The 24,764-nt window shown below is 50.2% G+C and overlaps 1 protein-coding gene and 1 pseudogene across 12 annotated transcripts in view; one reads left to right on the forward strand and one right to left on the reverse strand.

Annotated features, from left to right (window-relative positions):
- hlk (hulk) overlaps nucleotides 1-12,168 on the forward strand; it is a 78,979-nt gene extending 66,811 nt beyond the window's left edge. For 3 of the 12 annotated variants that reach the window (XM_037224952.1, XM_037224955.1, XM_037224956.1), the window contains 10 exons: nucleotides 121-205; nucleotides 583-714; nucleotides 1,347-1,529; nucleotides 6,356-6,496; nucleotides 7,182-7,199; nucleotides 8,078-8,152; nucleotides 8,574-8,681; nucleotides 9,416-9,556; nucleotides 10,204-10,386; nucleotides 10,906-12,167. In XM_037224952.1, coding sequence (XP_037080847.1) covers nucleotides 121-205; nucleotides 583-714; nucleotides 1,347-1,529; nucleotides 6,356-6,496; nucleotides 7,182-7,199; nucleotides 8,078-8,152; nucleotides 8,574-8,681; nucleotides 9,416-9,556; nucleotides 10,204-10,386; nucleotides 10,906-11,072 — 1,233 coding nt within the window. In that variant the 3' untranslated portion in view covers nucleotides 11,073-12,167. Of the gene's footprint in view, nucleotides 1-120; nucleotides 206-582; nucleotides 715-1,346; nucleotides 1,530-5,394; nucleotides 5,536-6,355; nucleotides 6,497-7,181; nucleotides 7,200-8,077; nucleotides 8,153-8,573; nucleotides 8,682-9,415; nucleotides 9,557-9,935; nucleotides 9,975-10,203; nucleotides 10,387-10,905 lie in introns of those variants that run through there. The other 9 variants (XM_037224957.1, XM_037224959.1, XM_037224961.1 and 6 more) reach the window with 7 other exon arrangements.
- A 130-nt stretch (nucleotides 12,169-12,298) lies between these two features.
- On the reverse strand, nucleotides 12,299-18,640 carry LOC119101606 (endoplasmic reticulum chaperone BiP-like; annotated as a pseudogene).
- Nucleotides 18,641-24,764: the final 6,124 nt, after the last annotated feature.

Below are 24,764 nucleotides of genomic sequence, written 5' to 3' on the forward strand. Positions count from 1 at the left end.
CATGGCAGCTATTGTTCAGTTTTCGCCTGACCGACAGATTATTCAAGATTGATAGGTTACGGGCGAATGCATCGGTTTGGTGACGGTTTTGACCTGAGGACTGGTGCATGACTTTTTCAGGATCTCGCCATGGCGAACTCGTTTGGCGTGACCGAGTTCCCCGCCCTCATCTATTTCGAGAGTCAAATACCAAGCGTGTTCGAAGGTAACATTCTTCACTTACGGGCATGCAAACGAAACGTGTGTGCAGAAGCATTATGTCCCAACGCGAGATCCTGCCAGCGAGATTTTGTAATGCTTAACTGAGGCACTCTCGAACATCAGGCTATCACTGGAACTGTCCTCTGGATCAGCTTTAACAGCTGTCAGCTGAGGCTAGTTATAGCATATAAACATTCTACTCGGCAAATACTGATCGGGAATCATGCATCTCGGGGTGTGGAGGCACACCTTGAAAACATTGCTTCCATTTGACATAAAAAATCCGCTCTGTCGTGCTCGTAAGTTGGCTCTGTGAAACGAGACGCATGCGACATATGCCTGCTACGAGACCACATGCACTGCAGCACGCGTGGCTTGCAGGCGACCTTCGAGCCGAGGAAGACGTGCTGCAGTGGCTGATCCTACAGAAGACCGAAGACAGGATCGAGACGGTCAACCGCGGCGTCCTTGAACAAATGCTGGAGGAAACGCAGTACCTGGCCGTCTTCTTCTGTATGTGGACGGTGACGCTGCGCTTGAGAGCAAACACGAGCCGCGCTGGTGTTGTCTGCCGCTGCGTGGCGTGAGCGGCGCTATCTGGCTGTATTATCTGTCAGGTCGGGAAATAAGACCTGTCACTTTTGAACCCATCCTATGTCTGTCATATATCTGCTAATTTCTAGTGAAACGGGTGTTTGAGTTTATCCTAAACCGTACCCGACCGCCACGCAGGCGGAACAGTACCAGGGAAGGCCGGACTGTTTTTACGTTGTCTCAGAGGGAAACATGTACCCACCTACGAAGTTGCGCAGCTAAAAACGACGTAGTATGATACGCTGGGCGCATCGTGACGGCTTGGCTGTGGTTCTTGTCTGGCCGTATATGGCATTCAAGAAGGCGATCGTCTTTTGATGGGACATTTGACGGTGTTGTGTTATCTCAGAAAACCGTTAGTTTTATAGAAATTATGCAAAAATTTGGAGCTGTAATTTAAAATGAACACATTTTGATGTCATATATATTTTTTATCGAACTTCATCTAGATGTTTCGTTGGGCCTAGCTATGGCTAGTGTACTCTAGTTTATATCTGGATCACTGAATACCCATCAGCACCTCATCTGACAACGTCAAACGGTTTGCTTAGACAAGCCGAACTGCAAGGCCTGTGACGTAGCGCTGTCGGAGCTGGAGAACATTGATGACGAGTGTGACCTCTACGGCATCAACATGGTCAAGATCCAAGACCCCCAGCTGGCAAAACGCTACGGCATTAAGACACTCCCGGCCTTGATCTACTTCAGAAACGGCAATCCGCTTGTCTACGAAGGTAACCGAATTCAAGAAGGCTATTAAGTTGTTTTAGGTCTTTCCTTTCTCTGTGGGACAATGTAGTGTTGTACTTATGCGGACGACTATGAGCACGCGTCAATTGACGTGCCCGCGCAACATTTTGTGTTTGCTTTGTTTATATTCAATAGCTATCGCGTGCCAAATTATCCAATCATTTTATGTTTTGTCTCACCATCTCTGTTCTCATAATTGTACTTGGCGTCAATGTACATTAGTTTGTCAGCTTGTACAGTATCACGGACAAACGAATGTCTGGTGCGTTCCGCTCAGCCTTCTTTCGCATATCGCGACCTGCAACCAATCAGTGTGCTAAGTTTTTATCGTCACGTTTTGTGTGTGCTCCGCAGTTTTCTTTCGTCCGTTATTTCAATGTTCTGTTCAACCTTCTCCTTTGCCGTGACATCCACATCCATCCAAGCGCCCTTTTCACTTGGTCGACCATCGGTAACCATTGGTTGACTTCTGAAGACTTTGGAGGCCTCAGTCGCCGTTGCGATCTGCGTGGCAGGTCGAGTAGACATCTCATCAGCTACGCGGGATCGGTCCTTCTGGACATTGCTCCGTTGTTTCGGAGCGATCTTCAGAGGTCAAGGAAAGATGGTAGAATAGCTTCGCAGGGGGCTAGATATCGACTTTGGAGTTGATGCGATGTAGGTGCGCTGCATTTGTCATAGCGTTGGTGAAGCATTGTTTGCTAAGTGAGTCTAATATTGCCTGCATAAGTCATAGGAAGCGTTGGGCGACGCGACCGTTTGATTGGGCTGTGGTTGGTGTCAGCCGGCTCTGATTGGATAGTAGGCTTTCTCCGTCGTGGTCTGATTTTTGTGTTCTGCTGTTGTATTGGTCTGTTGATGGCCTGAGCTAGCTTTGCTTGGATTCTGGGATTTCTCTGTTACTGTCTTATTTTTTAGCTGGCAATACTCTATCATAGCTTTGTATCAATTACCTAGTTGATATGGTTCGTGACAACTCCGTATGTACCGACCATTCGAAATATGATATGGATCATTCAATCAGGCGTCGAATTCAAGGCACCAGGCATGACGGCTTCGCGTGGGCCCCGCTCCGCGTACAGTCGCCACTAATCTGGGACGTCAGCGGGCAAGCGGCTATCGGCGATCGGCAGACTGGCGAGTGGCGGGCGAGCGCCGTTTGTCGACACACATTTTGGTTGAGACTATTCAAATCAAATACAAAGCCCATATTTCAAAATGTTACGTTCGTAGTTATAGGTTCCATGCGCCTTGAATAACTGAAGTATTTCACAACTGCTTCGTCATTGGCGTATTTGTCGCTCTTTGCACATAGTGACTTTACTGTGGCTTCGGTTGTTGTTGCTTTTTTTGCTTTCTCGGACACCGAGTATTTTTTAGTTTTCTTTATAACTAACAACCATATGGCTGCAACTGCTATTCCTCCGATTAATACGCACCCGGGTGGTCGGTTGGATACCATTCGCTCGGGTGAGGGGTCAATTTGACCCCCCTGAGATCTTGAGAACTAAGAAAGCTAGAGCAACCAAATTCACAGGTGTATTTACCTGCACGTGAACTCTCTTAGGTCAAATTTTGATATTTCTACGTCATTCCCTTTGGGTCAAATATGGTCAAACAAGGTCAAATTGCAGATTGGTCTCCAAAGGGTCCCTAAAATCTAGGCAACTCTCCTAAGAAAAAATTAGCACGCTCAGTTAAGGTCAGTGACCTTGTCTGATCTTTTAACACGTGTCTGGGTGGCCGGTTGGATGTGCTTCGCCCGGGTGGAGGGGGTCAGTTTGACCCTCCACCCTGAGATCTTGGGAACTAAGGGAGCTAGAGCCACCAAATTCGCAGGGTGTGTTCAACTGTACGTGAACTCACTTAGGTCAAAGTTTGAAGTCACTAGATTATTACCTTCCGGTTAGATAAGGTCAAACAAGGTCAAATTCCAGATTGGTATCCAAAGGGCCCCTAGAACCTAGGCAACTGTTTTGAGCAAAATGTCACACGCTCAGTTAAGGCCAGTAACCTTGTTTGAACTTTTAAAGGTCATAAGGCTCAAAATGATATAAGGCTGTTTTGAGTTTTGCATTTGGATAATCGACACAAATTTCGCTACGCAGTATGTACCTAAACAAAATGTTGACCTGCGTCATTTTAGGTCAGTGACCTATTCTGACCTATAAAAGGTCCATGGAAGGTGTATAATGCGGTTCGTGTTACCGATATATTCTGAATGAGAGCCGGACACCAGCCCATACAGCAGGCCCGAGAACAATAAAACAGGTTCGTTTTGACCTTGGTCTGACCATCAAGCCTAACCCTAGATCATTGCTACTTGTTTATTCAATTGTTTTGTTGTCGAAGGAGGCATCTCAGAGTTGTCTGGTTTCGTCTAACACTCCTTTGATCGGATTGAAAGATTCCTTGGAACGTGCCTTCGCTGAAACCATGGCCTGACTTTGACCTGCCATAGGTCAGCAACCTTACAGGGTACATCTCAATTTTTTTATGTCAGACGATCTGCTATTCAATTGTCTACAGCTATGCAAAATTTGGCTTCAAAAAAAAAAATTGGCATCAAATTTGGCTTCACCCCTTCATAGAATACAAGCGACCACGATGGCTCTATTAGCGCCTCGGGGCCACGGTGCAACTGGGATACGAACCCAGGCCCTCATGTAGGTGTTAAGGGCGCTAACGTTTCGGCAATTATTTTGTTGGGACTGGGAGGATCTGGTGGTCTGGGCTGCTGTCATCACGTCTCGAGAATGAGATGTGATGATGGCAGTCCAGACAGTGATGACTCCGGAGTAATAGGAGTCATTACATCTTGAGTCATCGGGGAGGGGGGAGAAGGGGAATCGAGATGAATGTCAGCATCTCTCAAAATGATGATTCATGTCTTCAAATTCACTAATGCGTCATGCAACTGTGAGCCGTACCCCTCACAAAGCTTAAGTACATTGAAGGCTCATTCGAGTCGGAGTACCGTAAATTCATCAAGGAAATCGTGGCATTGATGTAGTCTTTTGTCGCACACGCCGCTACATGAATGTTACTAGATGCACTGGCCGTGCGCACTCGCTGAAATGATGCGTCTTGTACGGTCCAATTTCAGTTATCGTCGTGCTTAGAAATAATGCTTCATTTTCCGGCCCGTCTTCCGACTACTCCAAGCTCCTCCCATTTTTCGATCCGTCTCTTTCAACATTTAGTTTATTCACGTGCTCCTTTGTTTGCGTTACTTTCTTTAGTTTTCTTTTTTATCTGTTGCAACGCGTCGTCCTTTTAAAATGTTGGCTTTCTGAGCTGCAGGCTTCCGGTCATGGAGCTCTCAGTTGTAAATTTTAAGCCCTTGTGTTCGTTTTTGGGAAAACAGAGGCGCTAAAAAATGTGACGAACGACCACCAGGATGCATGAATATCCATTGTCCATCGCAAATGTTTATGCCCGGCTCGGTATAATGGAGCCTATATGCCTGGTATTCGCCCTAAGGTTCGTGGATCATTTATAATGCCCAGACAGCGAGCTGAAAGATGGGATGTAAAAAGAGACAATGCTCTCCGGCCGAATCTGGCACCCTGCGGTGTATCAATGCTTCACGGGCGTTGCCTGCCTTGTGCTGTGCTCCAGCGTTTTCTAAACCTGCTGTTTGGAAGCTCCTACACAGAGAAGTCCCGTGTGTTTCGGGCTACGACGGAAGTCGAATGCTGACAATGGCAGGTGACACCCGGAGGTGCCCGAGGTCACGACGCTGCAATTCAAGGTCATGGCTGCCAGCCACTGACCTGACCTGAAGGGGATGGCCTGACGGATGGTGGCCTGGCGGCCGCCGTGACCTGGCGCCGCCGCCGGTTTCAGGCGACCTGCGCTCCGAGGATCAGCTGATGGAATGGCTCTTTGATGAGGAGAGCCGCGAACTATACGGCGAGATTGAGGGCGTTAACGCCGCCATGCTTGAGAGGCTTCTCGACATGTCGCCGTTTCTGTGCGCGTTTTTTTGTGAGTGGCCTCTTGGCGACGGTCATCGGCGTAGGTGTTGTGCTGTGGTCGCTGTCCTGTCCGCCCTCCTCCGTCTCGAACGGCAGCCTTGGGACCCGGCCGCCCTGACAGCCCCTCGACTCACCTGTGCGCCCGGACCCTCGACGCCGCCCTGCGCGCCTTCTAACCTAACGGCTACCTCCCGTACCCCCCGGTCAGCGTGACGCCTTCGGCCGCTCTCCGCCAGGTGGCAGGTTCACCGGGCAGCTCGTAACTGACCGTGCCAAACGCGGGCTGTTGCACTGACGTCACATTGTGAAGTCAGACGCTTATGAATGAGGTCAAGGCCGTGCAGTCACGAGTGAAGTCTTCCAACTCCAGGGCTAGTTTCACCAAACTAGCGCTTTCGAACAAACGAGAACGATCTCAAAATCATTTCTTCATCAAACTACACAATTTGATGTCAAAGGCTAAATCGTCACCAGAGCGTATGGGTAATCGAAGGGTTTTCCGCGGCCTTTGCAGAAATTCAGTTGGTTGTAACTTGTCTGGGGCGCAATGAGCGGCACTGAAACGTGTGAGTTCTGACCCCTATTTCGCTCCTTAACACTGAGGATAAAAAGCTGTAACTCTGGTTGTACCATCTATGCGATTTCAATTTCAAACTTCTAGTTGCCACTATAAAACATGACAAAGTACGCAGACTTCTGTCACACTCCGCTTCATGACGCAAGCAGCCTGACCTCTTCAGCACGTCACGCCGCCTGACCGACCTGCTACCTGGCGGGCGGCGCCCTTGTGCCCGCACGTGGGGTTCGCATGCGGCTGCCCGGCCCCGCAGGAGACGTGCGGAACGCCCTCGGCGTGCTCGAGTGGCTGCTGGACGACGACAACCGCGAGCTGATCGGCGAGATAGAGGAGATCAACGCGCGCATGCTGGAGCGGCTGCTGGACGAGTCGCCGTTCGTGGCCGTCTTCTTCTGTGAGTGTGGCGGCGGGAGCCTGGCCTGCGCGCCAGTCCCCGGGCAGCAGGGGTTTGGGGAGTGAGCTCAGAGGGGGCCGTGCGAGCGTCACGAGATAAGGGTGGTGCCCAGTCTGGCTGGAGATCTGCCGCAGATTAGGGTTGGGCACAGGCGAGGATAGGCGAATACAGGTGTGGCAGTGTTGCACTTGAAAATAGTTGTGGATGGCTTGGCCAAAACGTAGTGCTTTGCATCGATTCCCCTGCTTCTCAATGGTGGAAGTTCCAACTTACGTACTGTACGGCAGTATGTGTTTAGTTGAGACCATGCAAGCGGGAACTCTGGGGTGAAGATGGAAGGATTTAGCGAGGACCTATATCAAGCTTTGTTTTGAGAACGTTGCAAACGTCTTACAAATTGTCGCCATGACTTTGTACTGTTTGTGACAATGTCCAATGGATATTCGAAGACGCTCATATATGTCCGACTATTTAGAGCTTAGCGTGTAGTATGTTTAGAGCAGCTTTAGTCCTAGGAGCTTCATTCCTTCGATGCGTGGTTGGAAATGAGTGTAGATTGACAGTTCAAACACTGTGAGTGTTTGGATAGTTGGAGCGTAGATGGTGTGATTATATGCGAGGTCAGAAATGGTCTCGGCTGTGTATGGTGACTTCGTGATGTAAAACATTTGATTGTGCCTTACAGCTGATGGGAGGGATCTGTGTAAGTCTGTTACGTATTTTAACGTGTGATGTACCCCTATGTTGACATATGTTGCCAGCAAACATGCAAATGGGCACTTCCTTTTATACATATTCATAGACCTCATAGCAGAGAAGCTTATGACATGTCTGACCAGAATGTGGTTTCATTTACGTGATAGCTAAGTCGATTGGCTTTCTTTCACACGACCTGCCGCGCTTTATGTTCTAGCTGAATGGAGGCAGCTATATGGTTAATGACATATTTCGTCTCTTTAACCCTTTCGCCACTCTTAATTTCGGGTTAGCGTAATGTTATGTAGGTGGTGCCCATAGACTGTTAATATCGTAGAGCCGGTCTGAACTGTGTTAGAAGTGTTAGGAGAGTATAACGCATGCCGACAACGTTCTCTCTGTGTCTGTACTCATCCTGTGTTTGTAACAATGTTTGAGGTGTTGTGCTTTTCTTTGTCGTCACGTCCATTGCACATCGTTTTGTATGTACGTAGTGTATGTGTTTTCGTATGGAATTCCCTTTAGCGCGGTGGTGTAAATGGCTTTTCCAATTAATGAGACACGGCCTTGAGGACAGGTCTTATGCATCTACGTACTCCAAAACCAATGCCAGGTAGCTGGAATTATGGTGTGTATTATCATACAATGTCGAGAAAAAGAGGCGGCTATTTAAGTCAAGTAGCATCCGCTTTGAATGACGGTTGCCATTTGGACAGTGATGTGGTTGGCCATCGCGCAGTTTTTAGCATTCTGTGGTTTATCACTGTGTCGCTGGAACTGCGCTAAACAACGTTTGTCGATTGCGTCACCGCGTGCGGTTGCACGTGCCGCCGTTGCCCTGCTGGCGGCGGTAGTGACATCACTGTTGCGCGCGGCCTGCCGCAGATGACGAGGAATGCGGTGACTGTGAGGCGATCCTGGAGGAGCTGGAGAACATCGACGACGAGGCGGACATGTATGGTCAGTAGCTCGCTCAGGCCGGCTGTGCTTCATGGCAGGGGTAAATTCGTACACACACCCGATGTGTATGGCATGTTACCAGTCCACCCAGTCAAGTCGGGATGTGCTGTGGTGGCCCTCCATAGAAACCCGATGTATGCGATTGCGTACATAGATATTGCACTTTCATTCAACAATGTGATGACGCGAAATTTGCTCCGTTTTCTATAAAACATGCTGGGCTGATGTTCTGAGGCACTGCAGTGATATTTGATTTCGCATGTGTGATTCAATGATCAACTCGTTGCATCGTAAACCAGCATCTATGTCATTCATCGAGAACATCGTGTCGGCCTGCAGCTGGCACAAGCCGCTTTACGCACCCACTCATATACGGCCAAACTGTGTTTTGAGATCAACCCTATATCAATCCCGTTACTAGGCATAGACTTCGTGAAGATCAGCGACGAAGAAGCGGCCAATAAATACAAGATTCTCCACACGCCGGCGTTGGTGTACTTCCGAAAACGAATACCGATCATGTACGAAGGTGAGGATTCTCCCGACATATCCCGCTATCTGCCTGATTCCTGGATTCCTGGCAAATGATTGCTTGGAAAAGGTAGTTGGCAAAATGTGGTATGAAAAGATTGTATACGATAAAACATCGTGCGACAAAAGATCCCACGCCGTCGGTGGTATGCAAACAAATCGGTAGTAAAAAATCGCTCGGCTACAATCTGTGCCTTCCTGTAGAATAGCACCAATGAAACGAAATAGGTCTTGCTACCCTGATGCCTGATTTCCTCATCGTTAGGGCTTTTGTCAAAGAGACGTTCAGGAAGACGCTAGTTTAATATAATTATGTTATTATTCTATAGTTAACACGTTATCATTATGCGTTGTTAAATATATTTCAGAAGATGTGACAATAGCTTAAATCAAACAGCATACCTCGTGCCGGACTGCGTTGTTGCAAATCACTTTCCGTGTGCTTAGCCCGCAATGTCTTCTTGTTTGCAACTGATCCTAATTATTAAGACTGCAGACATACCAAATGTATCATTCAAACGTTGTTCCGTTGGTTCTGTATCCAACTATATCGTATTCCACGATACGAAGGATATCTATATACCACTAGATTTTGCCACACCACGTTTTACCCAGCTGTCATTGATTCATGTACACCTTGCGTTTTCGTGGCTTCATGCCCTCGGTCTAAGCCATCGGATCTATGGGGTCCAATTTCCCGTTAGTGGCGTGTGACCCCAACCTACATCGCAGGTGACATGACGGACGACGAGAAGGTACTGTCTTGGTTGACCTCACAGGACGTGCTGGAGATCAAGGACGAAATCGAGGAGGTTAACCGGAAAATGCTAGACAAGCTCCTCGACGAAAACGACTTCGTTGCCGTCTTCTTCTGTGAGCTCAAACGATGCGACTATGCTTTGTTTTACTTACACCCCTTGACCGTTCAGATCACAAGGCACACAACAGTTAGTCCCTGAGGGTTTGTAAACGCTTCAATTTTGTGCGAGAGTCTGGTGTGAAATCTTGGGCTCTGGAACGAGGAGGACTTATTCAGGTGAGCTAATACCTGTCTGCATAGATACGTGCATGTATCTTAATGGATGGTCACAACTTGTGCAGTGCTCTCCTTAAATCTAACTTAAATTGATATTCACTCTGTCATCTTTATTCATAACCTTGATCTGCACCCGGCCACGCTTCGTCCTGCCGGAGCATGTTGCCGCCGCCAGCGACGAGTCAGACTCACAGCCGCTCTCTGGGGTCCCGCCAGAGTTTCTGCTCAAGTCCCGAAGCCGGGTACCTGTGTGCGGTAAGACTCGTTAGCGGTGGCCGGTCAGGATGGCTGCAGCGCTGTCTCTTGACCGTCCCTCTGTCTCTCTTTTGTCCCTTGGAAAATGTTCGGTCATAGCCGGACAAGTCCTGGCCCAACCAGACTTTAAAAAGGCGGTGCAACTAAGAGCACCAAGAACGGTGTGCAACTAGACACGTGGTGTCATTCATCCCAGTGTCTGAGCGTGCCCCCGTCCCGTGCTCTGCAGACGAGAACAACTGTCCGCGCTGCGAGGAGGTGCTGACCGAACTGGAGACCATCGACGACGAGGCTGACAACCTCGACATCACCTTCGTCAAGATCCGCGACTCCCGGTACGCCAAGAAGTACGGCATCTCCAAACTGCCGGCCATGGTCTACTTCCGGCGGCGGTTCCCGAGCATCTACCGAGGTGAGGATGGGGAAGATCAAATACACGAGATTGTGGAACAGGGGGCGGGTGAGATTGTATGGGCAGCATGCTGAGAGGCTGTGAGAAATGAGGTGGGTGAAGTTGTAGAAGTGCAGACGGGGTGGGGAGGTAGGGACTCGTGTCACTTGGGAACGTGTTCTGTGGTTTACCGAGCTGTCCGCTATTCTTCGCTGATGAAATGAGTTGCCACCAAGCTATTTAAGTCACCTGTCTTACGTTTTGAAGGTTTTGTCTTTCTCCCAGCAATGATATTTCTGCATGCTCACGATCAAGTAAAGTAAGGCTGAGACGGTGCAAAAAGAGAGCTATGTGTCCGTCTCTATCACGTCGGATGGCAAGGAGTATCGACATCCAAAACTCAAAAACAGAAACAAAACAAAAACGAAAACAAAACAGCGCCAACGTCCAGACGCTCTTGGCCATCCCGATGTTTCGCCAAACTGACGTCACGTCGACCCCTAAGAGAACGCCACCTCTCAACCATCGTTTGTTCGCCAGGGGACCTGCTAAACGAGACCGAGGTTCTCGAGTGGCTACAGAAAAACCGCTACAAGCACCCCGAGCTGAACCTCTTCATGTATGCCATTGGCGCCGTCTCGGTCGCCTTCGTCGGCTACACAACCTTCCTCATCTTCTGCTTCCACGGCAACCAGAAGACGGCGTGAGGCGGCGCCGGCGGTCGCTGTGCCTAACTCTGCGGCGGTGCTCCGACCTCGAGCGCGCGCCTCGCCGCGTTCGTCGCTCGCGACGCGACGCGGCGCCGACCCCGACCGAAGCCGAGTCGGTTAGCGGCGCCGACCCCGGCCGCCAGGCGGCCTCGCTTGGCGCCAAGACACTCTCAGAGTTACCGTTCATGTGATACAAAACGTGCGAGCTGAGCGAGCGAGCAAGCGAGTGAGTGAGTGAGTGAGTGAGTGAGTGAGTGAGTGAGTGAGTGAGTGAGTGAGTGAGTGAGTGAGTGAGTGAGTGAGTGAGTGAGTGAGTGAGTGAGTGAGTGAGTGAGTGAGTGAGTGAGTGAGTGAGTGAGTGAGTAAGTGAGTGAGCGCGCGTGCGTGCTCGCGTGCGTGGGTGCGAGTGCAATCATCTCCAATGGAATCGTCATCCGAGATGCGAGGTGGGTCGCTTCGGGGGGTCTGTTTTACCGCTGTTGTGCCGTCGCGCCGACCCCGCCGCCTGCGGACGGTCCACTCTGCTCACGCGGCCGCCGCACTGACGCGTTGTTTTGCTTTTGCCTAGCCAGCCCACGTTTTTAACAGACGTTGCCGAACTGCTTCACCACTGTAGAGCTAACCAAGTGTCCGTGCCGTGTCCTTGGGCAGCGAAGGCCCCGCCGGTGCCATCCTGTTTGCCCCGGGCATCACCCACCCGCCGGCCGCCCCTCCTGTATGCTAGACCTGTCTGCCCGTGTGATGAAGCTGTGATCCACCATGGCGGCGCAGTGTGACCATCGGACGGGACGTCACCTCCACTGCCAGCGTCTGGAGCTGACGCGACCGCCGCTCTGCTGTGCCTCTCTGGGTGATCTCAACAGGCGTGCGTGTGTGCGTGGGCGCCCAGGGCCGCCGCGTGCCCGGCTGGACGTAAGAGGGGCTGAGTAGTGGCGCCCAGCGCGAGATAACTCTGTTGGCAATGTCACTTGTTCGCACGGTGCTCGCCCTGTCGCCGTGTCTACCGTCCGCCGAAATGGCTCGCCTAACGCGGGACCTGTTTGTTACATTAAAAGTGCGATGTAAATCAAAACACGGAAGGAAATACACAGGACTGTGGCGGAAAGTGACGCTAGAATTTCTGTGTGCGGCCGGAGGAGGCTTGGCATACTTTTGATAAACGGCAACCCTCGTCAGTTGCAGTTATGACCCTCGAAACAGTTTTGAGTGGGTTAGTGAGATTTGAGTGAGACCGCCGGTTGAGCTTGCTTTAACGTAAACTAACAGGTTACTGATATCTGGAGCGACCTCACCTGGCCCAGCCAATCAAGCTTTTGGCACCCTACGTTTTTGCAGTCGTTGATCGTATAGCGTACCGACCACAGTTCCCAGGAACGGGAGTGACAAGCTTTGAAAATGCATGCTCTGACAAATATGACGCTATTTGCACACGAGCTGTTGGATCAGAGGCGTTTTTTTGTCACTGGACCATTGTAATACCCCTTAAATTGATGCTCTACAATCCCATCAACCGAGCACCGTCTGCGACATCGCGCTAGCCGCGACCGCATGTAAGGAGTAACGCCCGATATCGCAGAAAGACATTGTCGGGTCGACATATTTCAATAATAATCGATGGTCCTGGACAATCTCACCAGACACCATCGGAATGGCAAATGTCGAGTGACTGGTGGCGTCGCAGGCTGCGCAAAAGAAAACCTTGAGGATAACCAAAATTTTTGAACAACTTCAGGGCCCTTTATCGCCCAAAACATAAGTCACAATATTCTATTAGCAATTAAACAAAAGAGCGCGTTTGCGCAGTTGGGAAAGATACCGCCACGTCAACAAAGATCATGGTCCAAGGACCAATGATGCGACGGATTGTGTCAAGCCCATTTTAGGCTCAGGTCAGGTTATTCCACTGGATCCATGATTTCTGCTCTCTCGGTTCACACGTTATACAGTGGGTTTGGCCATGGAACATTTTCATTTACACCCCCTTGTACATCACCAACGGCTCAAACAAATTTGGTCTGTTCAACATCAGTGTAATGACCTCAAATGGCTGCTGACGATGCTCGCACGTGACCTCGTATCGTATAAATAACAGGGAGTCAAGTGGGTTGGGAAACCACTAATAACAGCATGCGGACGTAAGCATCACTATGCAGGCCTTCAATGGTGACGCTATAGCTCAATGATCTGACCAAATCTCGTATTTCCGTTACTCCAGAATGCGCCGAATTGGTCGCTTATCAAGCACTCAGATTTGGTGGAATTACTTAGCATGATTCGACAGCTATTCCCAAAGCTCGACTAGCGTTTCCTTTGCATCTCACCTCTTCCAGGCTGTCGGGGTTAACACGACAAGCATAAAATTTGCAAATTCCGAAACACTGAACAACGCAGGTGGCAGCTAGACCCAGATTTCGGTGAACTCACAGCGACACGAAACCAACAAGTCACGCGCGCTCAGGCGCAAGCGATGAAACCGCCACTCGCTTCAAGCTTTGGGAGCAGATCAAAGCAAGCAGATGAACCGTCAGCCAAGTTGCCAGCCGTGCTTGTTGTGGCAATCGTGCAAACCAGCCGCCATAAGCCTCTTTTCTTTTGACAATCCATATGGAAGGCAGATATTTGTTGGGTCGACAGGGTGTACTTATTAACGCTTCCATAGGCAGAGGGGCTGAGCTCCCGCCACACTTTCTGAAGAACAACATTTGCTCTGACGGTGTCACTGGAAATAAATGTTCAATAGGATGATGTCCCCTCCTTCATCACCTAACTTGGGAAACACTTTGTCGTCGCCGTATCCGCATAATGAACAGTCACGTCTGATGCCATTAGGCTCACCGCGTGCCACACAAGGCGCCGTTTTGGGACGGGTGTCAGGACGACCTGTGTCTGGTATCTGGCCATGAATCCAAACACAACCCGCAGCAATTCACGAAAAGCACCCACCAAAGTCATACGCAATAGTGCGAATGATGTGGATTCCTTGGATGCATGGGGCTTCCTTTCAGTCTTATAATGCTACGGCGCTTCCAGACACTTTCGCCCTGCTCGGTGCCCAGCGCAAGAGCAATCGACATCTACCACGTTTAGTTATACTAAGAATATCACAGAATCCCAAATCGTGCAGCATTCACAGTGCAAAGAGCAATTGACATCAGTCACATTTATTTACACTAAGAATATCACAAAATCTCAAACGGTGACCACAAGTGCTTTCATAGCACAACAGGAACTTGCAAATGACATTTGCCGACAACATGCCAGTCATCAGATTAACCCGCTTTTGGCGTCTGCATGCAAAAAAGGACCAACGAAAATATCTGAGTGGTCGGATAATCAATCCGTACACACGCTTGCCACGAAGCGCAAAGGTAATACACACGGCATGAATTACTTGCAAGAGCATTCATAGATGACACACACTGCATGAATGACTTACACGAAATCACACCGGAACACCATTCGTCTTCCACCACCGCTGCCGGAAACGCTAAGTTCGCAGATGCTACGCCAAGCTAATGTCACACGTGCGTACTGGCCCCTGACGGCACTGAGTCCACCTACAGTTCGTCTCGCTCCTCCCCATCACCGGGAGGCGGCGCGCTGTCAGCGCCCTGATACAGCTTGGCGACGATAGGCAGCACCAGCTCGTCTAGCTCCTTCTTCTGCGAGCGAAATTCGTCCGTCCCGGCGTCCTGGTTCCTCTCCAGCCAGCCCAGCCTCTCCTCGATCGCCTGCTCAATTTGGGACTTCTCGTCGCCCGACAGCTTGGCGTCCAGCTTCTCCTTACCAGCCAGCTGGTTCTTCAGACCGTAGACGTACGCCTCGAGCTCGTTGCGCGCCTCGACGCGCTCCTTGACGAGCCGGTCGTCCTCTGCGAAGCGCTCCGACTCTTGGATCATGCGTTCGATGTCCTCGGGCGTCAGCCGATTCTGGTCGTTGGTGATGACGATGTGCTCTTTGGCGCCGGTGCCCTTGTCTTCGGCCGACACCTGCAGGATGCCGTCGGCGTTCAGCTCGAACGTCACCCTCGATCTTGGGCACGCCGCGGGCCGCCGGCGGGATTCCGGTCAAGTCGAAGCGGCCCAGCTGGTGGTTGCCCGTGGTCATCGACCGCTCGCCCTCGTACACCTGGATGGTGACCGTGTCCTGGTTGTCGGCCGCCGTCGAGAACAGCTGCGACTTCTTGGTGAGGATGACGGTGTTGCGCGGGATCAGCTTGGCCATGACGCCGCCGGCCGTCTCAATGCCGAGCGTCAGCGGGTTGACGTCGAGCAGAACGATGTTGCCCGTATCCTTAACGCCACCTAGGATGCCCGCCTGTACGGCCGCGCCGTATGCCACCGCCTCATCCGGGTTGATGCCACGACTCAGCTCCTTGCCGTTGAAGAACTCCTTGACTAGCTGCTGGATCCTGGGGATTCGTGTCGAGCCGCCGACCAGCACGATCTCATCCACGCCCTTTTTCTCCAGGTCAGCGTCGTCCAGCACCTTCTTCACCGGCTTCAGGGTGCCGCGGAACAGGTCCATGTCCAGCTCCTCGAACTTGGCGCGCGTTAGGGTCTCCGAGAAGGCTTTCACCTTCCAACAGGTTGTCGATCTCGATCTTGACCTGGTGCTGGGAGCTGAGCGCCCGCTTAGCCTTCTCCTTCTCGCGCCGCAGTCGTTGCACGGCCCGGTTACTGGAGCGCAGGTCCTTGCCGTGCTTCTTCTTGTACAGCTTGATGAAGCACTCCATGACGCTCTGGTCTAAGTCCTCGCCTCCGAGGTGAGTGTCGCCGTTGGTGGCGGCCACCTTAAACACGCCGTTGTCGATGGTCAGCAGCGACACATCGAACGTGCCGCCGCCCAGGTCGAATACCAACACGTTCTTTTCGCCCTTTTTGTCCATGCGGTAGGCGATGGCGGCTGCGGTCGGCTCGTTGATGATCCGCATGACAGTGAGCCCGGCGATGGTACCAGCGTCCTTCGTCGCTTCACGCTGCGCGTCGTTAAAGTAGGCCGGTACCGTGACGACAGCGTGCGTCACCTTATAGCCCAGGTACGCCTCGGCCGTCTCTTTCATATTGGAGAGCATCATCGCTGAGATCTCCCCTGGGGTGAAGGCCTTGGCTTCGCCGCTCGCCTCCACCTTGATGTGAGCATTGTCATTTTTCTCGATGACCTGCGGAGGAGAGGAGTTTTGTTTCAGTTCGGTAGCCTGAAGCAATTCTGTCAAATGTTTATCTACATGTAAGCTTAAAAGTAATGAAAAGGCACATACTTAGGTATGTCTAATAGTTCAACATCTTTTAGACAGACAAGGAAAAGCGCGGCACGTTGATCCGACTGTACTGCCAGTGAGTTCACCTGTAAAATTACTCTGAGGTTTGCATTTAAGCGCGTAGCGGCATGGTGTCGACATATTCAACACGTTCTTCGTCCGTGCCAAGCCCAAGGCAATGATTCTGCATCGGCAAATATGAAAAAAAAAAACATAGCAGGACGAACCCGAGCTAACAACCACCTCACAACGTCATACCTTAAAGGGTAGTAGTTTGACGTCGTTCAGCACGTTCCTGTCGCCCCAGTCACGTCCGATCAAGCCCTTCACGTCAAACGCGGTGTTCTCGGGGTTTGGTGTCAACTGGTTTTTGGCGGCATCACCGATGAGACGCTCGCTCTCCTTGGTAAATGCTACATATGATGGTGCAATGCGGTTGCCCTGGTCATTGGCAATTCTCAACACGGCCATTCTTGAACACGCCAACGCTGCAACAATTATGCTCTGTGTAAGCACCACAAAACGGCAAAATGTGAAACGGGTCAGGAAGTATATAGTTTCAAAAGCCCTGAAATTATTGTGATCAGGTAAAGTAGGCAATCGTTGGATGTTTGTTTGGTTTGGAGCCCTTCTGACCAGAAATGACCATTTCAGGGTTACGGGATAAAGGAGGATGGACAACCGTTGGGCAGGACCATGTGTACCTGGGGGAGGGGGGGGGGGGACACCAGCAAGCCTTAGCCTGATAAGGACCATTCTGCAGGATGTGTGTTTGGCATCCAGTCAGGGTCCTCCTACAGAAGGCTCTTTGCCCACTTATGGCTGATGCATGCAGCCTGTGCTGGTCAAGTGGGGCATCAAAAGGATTCCAGATAAAGCAAGAAATAGGACAAGAGGGTCTGATGAGTGTGTAATGAGTAAGCCTCCATTAGAAGACAACACACAGCTTTGTAGAAACACAATTTCCTCAGGTATGTTGTAACAATGAGATATAAAAGTATGCACCCAACATTTCCCTTCACTTGACAGAAAGGTCCATGAAATGGAATACTAAACACCAATTTCCAATCAGGAAATTTATGTGCAAACTTGAAGCTATTTATTTTGTGTTTCAATGATGTGATACCTGCATACATGTAACTAGGATGAACCAGTCACTTAGAAAACCCACCAGAATGCAAGTTTCACTTACCATGAATATGTTGTTCCCAGATCTATGCCAATAGCATTTCCTACGTCTTCTGCTCTGCCTTTTTCTGCTACAAGAGCAGTAACTGCCAGACACAGCACAATGGTGTTCTTCAAAGGCCTCACAATATCCCCTGGCAGTTCCAAGCGCTGTTATTCCAATTGCCTGAAACACAAAAGGTAAAAATCAAAATAAAATCAAAAGACATCTCCCATAAGCATCACACCAATGTGGGTGAGTTAATTAAGCATAGCATGCCCAAAATATAGACTGGTATATATCTTAATTTGAATTCCTGCAAACTAAAACCAATTTATGTAGAAAAAATGGTAAAACCCAATGTCCACATCGTGCTTGTTTACCACAAAATACTGGTTCAGCTTGGATTGTGACCAAAAAATAAATAAGTAACTACATAGAAAGTAACTGGTAAGGTAGCTACATTCCCAGGCAGGTAAATAGGCACTTCCCTGCAAGCCTACCTGCCACAACACCATACCTGAGAGTGAACACAACTAAATGCCCATTAATTGTTCTGCCTATTAATACATGTTTCTCACCACAGTGCAGTGCACTCAATATCCAACCAACTACGCAGGTACTCACGTCAACTGAGAAGTCTAAGAGTGTTCTGTTGGCAGAAGGGCAGGAATTTCCAAACCTGCTCCGATGCCAAAGCAGCTACTAAGCGCACAGATCCACCGAGCCTGCCGTTCTCCACTGCACACTGAGACCCCACTCCAAGACTACCAAACGATTCAGTGATCCAGAGATAGGTTTTCTGCCTTATATACCGAATAGAACTGTCACGTCCCAAACCGCTAACGCAATGAAACGTCATCGCTAGAACGAACGTAACCATCCCTGGCCCGATACGCCCCAAAACTCCGCAACTTCCAGAAAGCAACGTGGAGCAGCAAACCGAAACTGGTGTGGAGCAGTGTGATTGGCCAGTGTGTCTGACGTCATGACAACGTCGAGGACGTTGATCGGTCAAATTAAAGAGGCGACTGGCATGACGTATTAATGACGTAATGCACTGTCTAGTCAGCCTCTCTCTCTCAGGGGGCCATCATCGCAGCTTGAGAAATTGGTCAGGCTGGCGTCTGGTTAACGTTAGGCGGTGACGTCACGAAATCGCAATGGCTCGCGCTGCGGCGTTGCATGGCAACGTCGACTGCGTCGCGTGGAAAGCAGTCGTCACACAGAAATGCTGTGGTTAGTCTTGTCCAGGGGGTCATCATCACAGCTTGAGAAATTGGTCGGGCTGGCGGCTAGTTAACGTTAGGCGGTGACGTCACAAAGTCGCACCGGGTTGCGCGGCGGCGCTGCATGGCAACGCCGACTGCGTCAATTGGAAAACAGTAGTCATGCAGAAATTTTGTGGTCTCATTTACTATCATGCAGTGTGATATCAAGGCTGTGTTGTTGCATGGCCTCGGTGCGTGCTATTGTGTCGCGGATGTAAGAAATTCGAAGTGGCGTGTGAGCTTCTGGCAAAAGTTAGCATCAAAGGCAGTTTTTTTGCAGCAAGGTGCCACCCTGTGCAGTGGCTTCCTGCAAGAATACTAAACGGCACAGTAAAGGCATTTCGTGTTTTACGTTTCCAAAAAAAAAACGATCCGACTGTCTTAAAAACATGGGTTTACCGTTGCTCTAGGGCTGACACCATAAATGCGGAAAATGCGGTAATCTGCTAGGCTCATTTTCAAGATCATGACTATGACCCTGGCTATCTGGTTAAGGCCAGTCTCATGCCCAATGTAAAACCACGCCTGTGACCAAGTGCGGTTCCTTCAATGCAACTGGACATCGCTGGTACGCCGAAGTGAGTATGCTCTGCTTAAAAAGAAAACGCCCGTCCGTTTTATGCAGAAATATTTTTAAGCCCAATTCACCGTCACTAATGCGTGCATAATCTAAGCCGCTCTGTGCAGTTTGTTGATTTCAATTCAAGATTCAAACGAACCTTTCCAACCATAATCTTGTTTGCAAAGTGAGGTCTAACTACCACACAAGTGGCAGCGCCATCCATGGTACACGGGCGAAGGGGTGAGGGTGAGGGGCGTAGCCGGTGTTTGCGAGGAGGAGGGGGGGGGGGGAGGTCAAGTTTGTATGGGTAAGTCCTAACCCCGTTGACAGTGCGTCTACGCACTGTGAACTTACTAACACACTCCCACAACCGCGAAAAAGGGGCAGTGCTCAGCGCATCAATGAGCTACCGATATTGGTTTGGCCTGGTGCCTTAGTTCGCTCAGCTGCGTACCGTATGTGTTCACTTATCTATATGCGAGCCTCGTTACTAATCAACCGCTTTTGCGCCTTTCGTGTTACTGTCCAGGGTAGTGTCTGAGATTTCCAATAAAACTTTTCGTGGTCGCCCAATTCTGGGAATACATACCGTATTGTCGTGGTAAAAAACTGCTGCTGATAACTGCTGCTGAAAACTGGTGATAAACGATAGGCCTTAAGCCTCACCGGCAGGGACAAAGGACAAAGAGGAGGAGCCTCGGAGAGCCGTGCTGTTGTTATCGTACATTTTTCGGCCGGCAAACAGCAGTGGCGGCGCCAGCCCACTGAGACAGCCCATGCACTGAAATGGGAGCATGAAACGGGCCACCCAGACGGATCCAATGGTTATGGCCTGGAGCACAGCCCAGGCGGACGTGTGGGGGCTAGGCCAGGCCAAATATTTTCTTCCTATCGTCATAGAAAGATCTTCTCAGAATGTTAGAAGTCGTGTATGATTATCTCCCTCTAATTAATAATTCTCTCTCTCTCTCTCTCTCTCTCTCTCTCTCTCTCTCTCTCTCTCTCTCCTCTCTCTCTCTCTCCTCTCTCTCTCTCTCTCTCTCTCTCTCTCTCTCTCTCTCTCTCTCTCTCTCTCTCTCTCTCTCTCTCTCTCTCTCTCTCTCTCTCACAAACATCTCTCTCTCCACACACACACACACACACACACACACACACACACACACACACACACACACACACACACACACACACACACACACACACACACACACACACACACACACACACACACACCACACACCACACACGCGCGCGCGCGCGCGCGCCCACACACACACACACACACACACACACACACACACACACACACACACACACACACACACACACACACACACACACACACACACCACACACACACACACACACACACACACACACACACACACACACACACACACACACACACACACACACACACACACACACACACACACACACACACACACACCACACACACACACACACACACACACACACACACACACACACACACACACACACACACACACACACACACACACACACACACACACACACACACACACACACACACACACACACACACACACACACACACACACACACACACACACACACACACACACACACACACACACACACACACACACACACACACACACACACACACACACACACACACACACACACACACACACACACACACACACACGCACCGACGTGTCCTTCCCCATACAAAATTATGGTGACGAAACCTACCCCCCAAAATGGCCAACGAATGCCCATGCCCAAAATGCCCATGCTCTGATGGGCAGAAGCAGATAGCTATGCTTCTTTGCTCCTTAAGTATCATTGCCAGATATCGAACCCATAGATAGGCGGATGCACTTGGTGCCTTGCATCCCGTGAGATCTGGGGTACACGACCAGCGTCGCTGCTTTTAACTCCTATGCTTAGGCATGGGGTTGTCAGTGAGAATACATGTAGCCCCTCCTTGTGCTGTGGTCGTTAACGATTTGAAAAATAATTGGAAAGTATAATTGTGCCAGCTTGGAACAAATGGATCATGATTGATATAAGTCCGTCTAATACTGAGGCGCTCGTGCACTTTCTCGTACTTTGGTATGGCTACGGGCCTGACAAACATACATGGTAATCATGAAAAAGTTGGAACGCATTTCGACGGTTGCATGAATAATCACAATCTAAATAAGTTGAGGGTAGGGACTAAATGTGCTGAAATACGTTGTAAGAAACGAGCTTTTATGGCGATAGGTTTGCAGTAATGAAAAACGTTTAAATGGTTATGTGGTGGGATTTCAAATTTGATTAGTCAGTGCCATGAGTGCCTCAGTGCAAGTGCCGCCACTGAGAAACGGTTGCGATGTAACTGACCACGGTTTTGGTCCACTGTTCATCAGCCCAGTAAAGTGTGCATCTGCCTGCTACCAGTTCCAATTGAAAGATAGCGCCAGTGTCTGAATGTCATGCCCCCTCCCCTCCCGAAAAGTGTTGATGTATGGGTTTAAGGGCCCTTGGAATGCAGTGGTCATTTATAACAAAAAATGAACTACAAACATAAGAGTAGGGGTGGAGCCAGGGGGGGGGGGGTTGTCGGGGCGGCCGTCTTTACTTTGTTTTCTAGGCCGTTAGTCTCGAAGGCATGCCACACCGTCAAAGCTTAAAAGTCACCCCACAACCCCATAGAGTTACCTTGAAACCCTATAAGTGTATTTTGGCGCCTATAGGAACTGGCACCCTCGCCAACCGGCAGAAATGGTGCCGATGGAAACATTAAATTATGGCGTTAGGGCGCACTCTAATATCGTTTGTTCATCCCTGTGTAAATTGACTGATTCGTACCCCATCCAACAGGCAAGAAAAGAGAAGTGAACGACTTAGCCATCGAGCCAAGCAGGCGCTGGTTCGCTCAGTCCTCGGCTCGCGGAAGGAGAACATCCCTGAACGTGTGCCATTCGGGTCAGAACGCATGAGCGGCACACAGCGCGTGTGGCTGTTGATTGTTGACCGACTGGGACACGTGTGGCATGCGTGAATGCTGTCAAGTGCAAGGGGCTGCATGTGAGTAGATGGTGAAATAGGTAAGCAAGCCTCTCTGTAAAGCTTCAAAACATCAGTTGCCGAGTGTCACCGTGCTGGTCACGCCCAATTTATGTCATACGAACAAAGGCAACCTTTGGTGGCCATGACCGTTCTAGGGGTGCCTAAATTGTGTTTGTGTCCTCGGTGGTGGGTATTTCCGCCATCTTACACCATGCATCGTGGGCTTGCGTAGTTATGGACCTCAGTTTTAGCCTAAAATCGCTATACACGTATATTAGGGCTGTCCCCTGCCGAAATTATGCTGATAAATATATGTCATGTTCTGGAAACGTCCGAATTGATATTTGAATGCATTAAACCCTCAAACGCTGGGCGATGCCTAAAATACGTGCAAACTACTTGCATGCGCCTAAAGACATTTTCCCAGTTACTTGCCGTCGAAACGGGTGTAACTAGCAAGTAGCTTACTTAAGCAAGTAGCTTAAGTGTAGCTTATCTGAATACGCTCGAAATTAAAACTTTCTCACGAAAGAGTAGCCGGCTCAGACTCCAATTTTTGATGTCATCGACAAAAAACCGTCGCCAACATTTCGGAATATTTGTGAAAAGGAATATTCGGCTCATTGTCATGCATTGCGCCTCGACCTAATAATGTGAGTTTGCCTCGACCTCACGTAAAATGGTCGGTTTACTGCGCTGGTGTCAATGAAGATATGCTTGCACCATTTTTCAACGAGGCTAACATATCCCTTCCGTTTGCAGCACAGCTGGTTGTTCTGGCAGCACTTGGGGAACTGAGGTGGTCCCGGCTTCTCGCCACCCACTGCCTGACAATGACGCGGTCGTCTCACGTACCAAGTTTCAGGCAGTGGAAGCCCGGGCTCGTCACCTGCAGGCGACGCTGGACCGAAAGAGACGCAAGTGGCGGCGAGTAATGCCCTCCATGAAGAGGCGTCCGAGGGTCGCTGAGGGGAAGACGTCGACGCTGGACAGGTTGGTGAAGCTTGGAGTGCTGACAAGCAAGCAACTCCCCAGTGTGACGACCTCTCGTCGAGTGCAGTGGACAAATCGGGACTTGTCTCGTGCATCAGGCCTGCGATGCAGGAGCCGCAAAGCCTACGAATACGTCAAGTCCGTCCTGCACCTGCCGCTCCCACCCTCGCCCACCCTGTCCCGGAGGACGTGTCGCTTTCGCGTTACGCCAGGGGTGGTGGAGGCAGCCGTTACGGTTCTGAAGGCGGCCGCCCAGGGCATGAGTGACATCGAGCGTCTCTGCGTCATTTCGTTCGACGAGATGGCGCTGGACGGACGAGTCTGCTACGACTCCCCTGCCGACCAGCTGCTGTCAGCTCCGAAACTGCAGCTGGTCATGGTTCGGTCCCTCTGTGGGTCATGGAAGCGACCGTTGTATTACGGTTTCGATGAACCGATGACCCAAGAAACACTGACGGATGTCATCAACGTGCTGGAGACGCTCGGCCTCCACGTGGTCGCCGCTGTATCCGACATGGGGACTCCGAACGAACTCATGTGGCGTAAAGCAGGCGTGACGGCTAACAAGACGTGAATTACTAACCCCGCTGACCCAGGACGGTGAGAATTTTTCCCGGAACCTTACGTATTGTTTTTTTTACATTGTGTGTCTATCAGTCTGTTTACTTATATGTTGACCGCAAGGCTGACACTTAAAATTAGAGTAAAATACATCACCTAAATTCTCAGTAGTCTGCACATCTTGTACAACATCTATGACACACCCAAGGCAGTCAGCGCATTGCTCGATAGCTCATACAAACGCGGATAGTGTTAAGTCATTTTGCCTTCGTCGTATCTGTAATGTGGAACATGTTTTGTTTATGAGCATGTTAATTTGATATCTAAGAAGCGAAGTGCTGTGCATTGCCTCGGGGTCGTCGGATTACTCAGGATTACCGGTTTGGTCTTTGCTGAAATATCAGGGATCCCATATCTAATCACATGTACGAATGTACTCGAATCGCTAGACCTGCTGTGGCCACGCACCTATAGCGTCAGGCTCAACGTTAATGTTATCGTGTATTCCTCCAGGAAGGTGTGGGTGTTCGCTGACATCCCTCACCTTGTCAAGCTTATGAGGCGCCATGCCGTCGCGGAAGATGGGGGGCTACTGGCTCCATACGGACGTGGTAGCAACGCCCTGCTCAACCGGGCCACATTCAGCGAGCTGCTGGCTATTGACGGAGGCGAGCTGAGGATTTGTCCGAAGCTGACAAGCTTCCACCTTGAGGTGAGAAGCCACAGCTGAACCTATCTGCGTGCTCTGCCGTGGTCAGGTCGGTCGGGTGAGGTGAGATCAGAAAATGCATGTCGAATTTTGCTTTTGAGCACAAGCACAGTTCGGCGT

Source organism: Pollicipes pollicipes, unplaced genomic scaffold (assembly GCF_011947565.3).
Source record: "Pollicipes pollicipes isolate AB1234 unplaced genomic scaffold, Ppol_2.1 Scaffold_4881;HRSCAF=5763_pilon_pilon_pilon, whole genome shotgun sequence".
In the NCBI taxonomy this organism is placed as follows: Eukaryota; Metazoa; Arthropoda; class Thecostraca; order Pollicipedomorpha; family Pollicipedidae; genus Pollicipes; species Pollicipes pollicipes.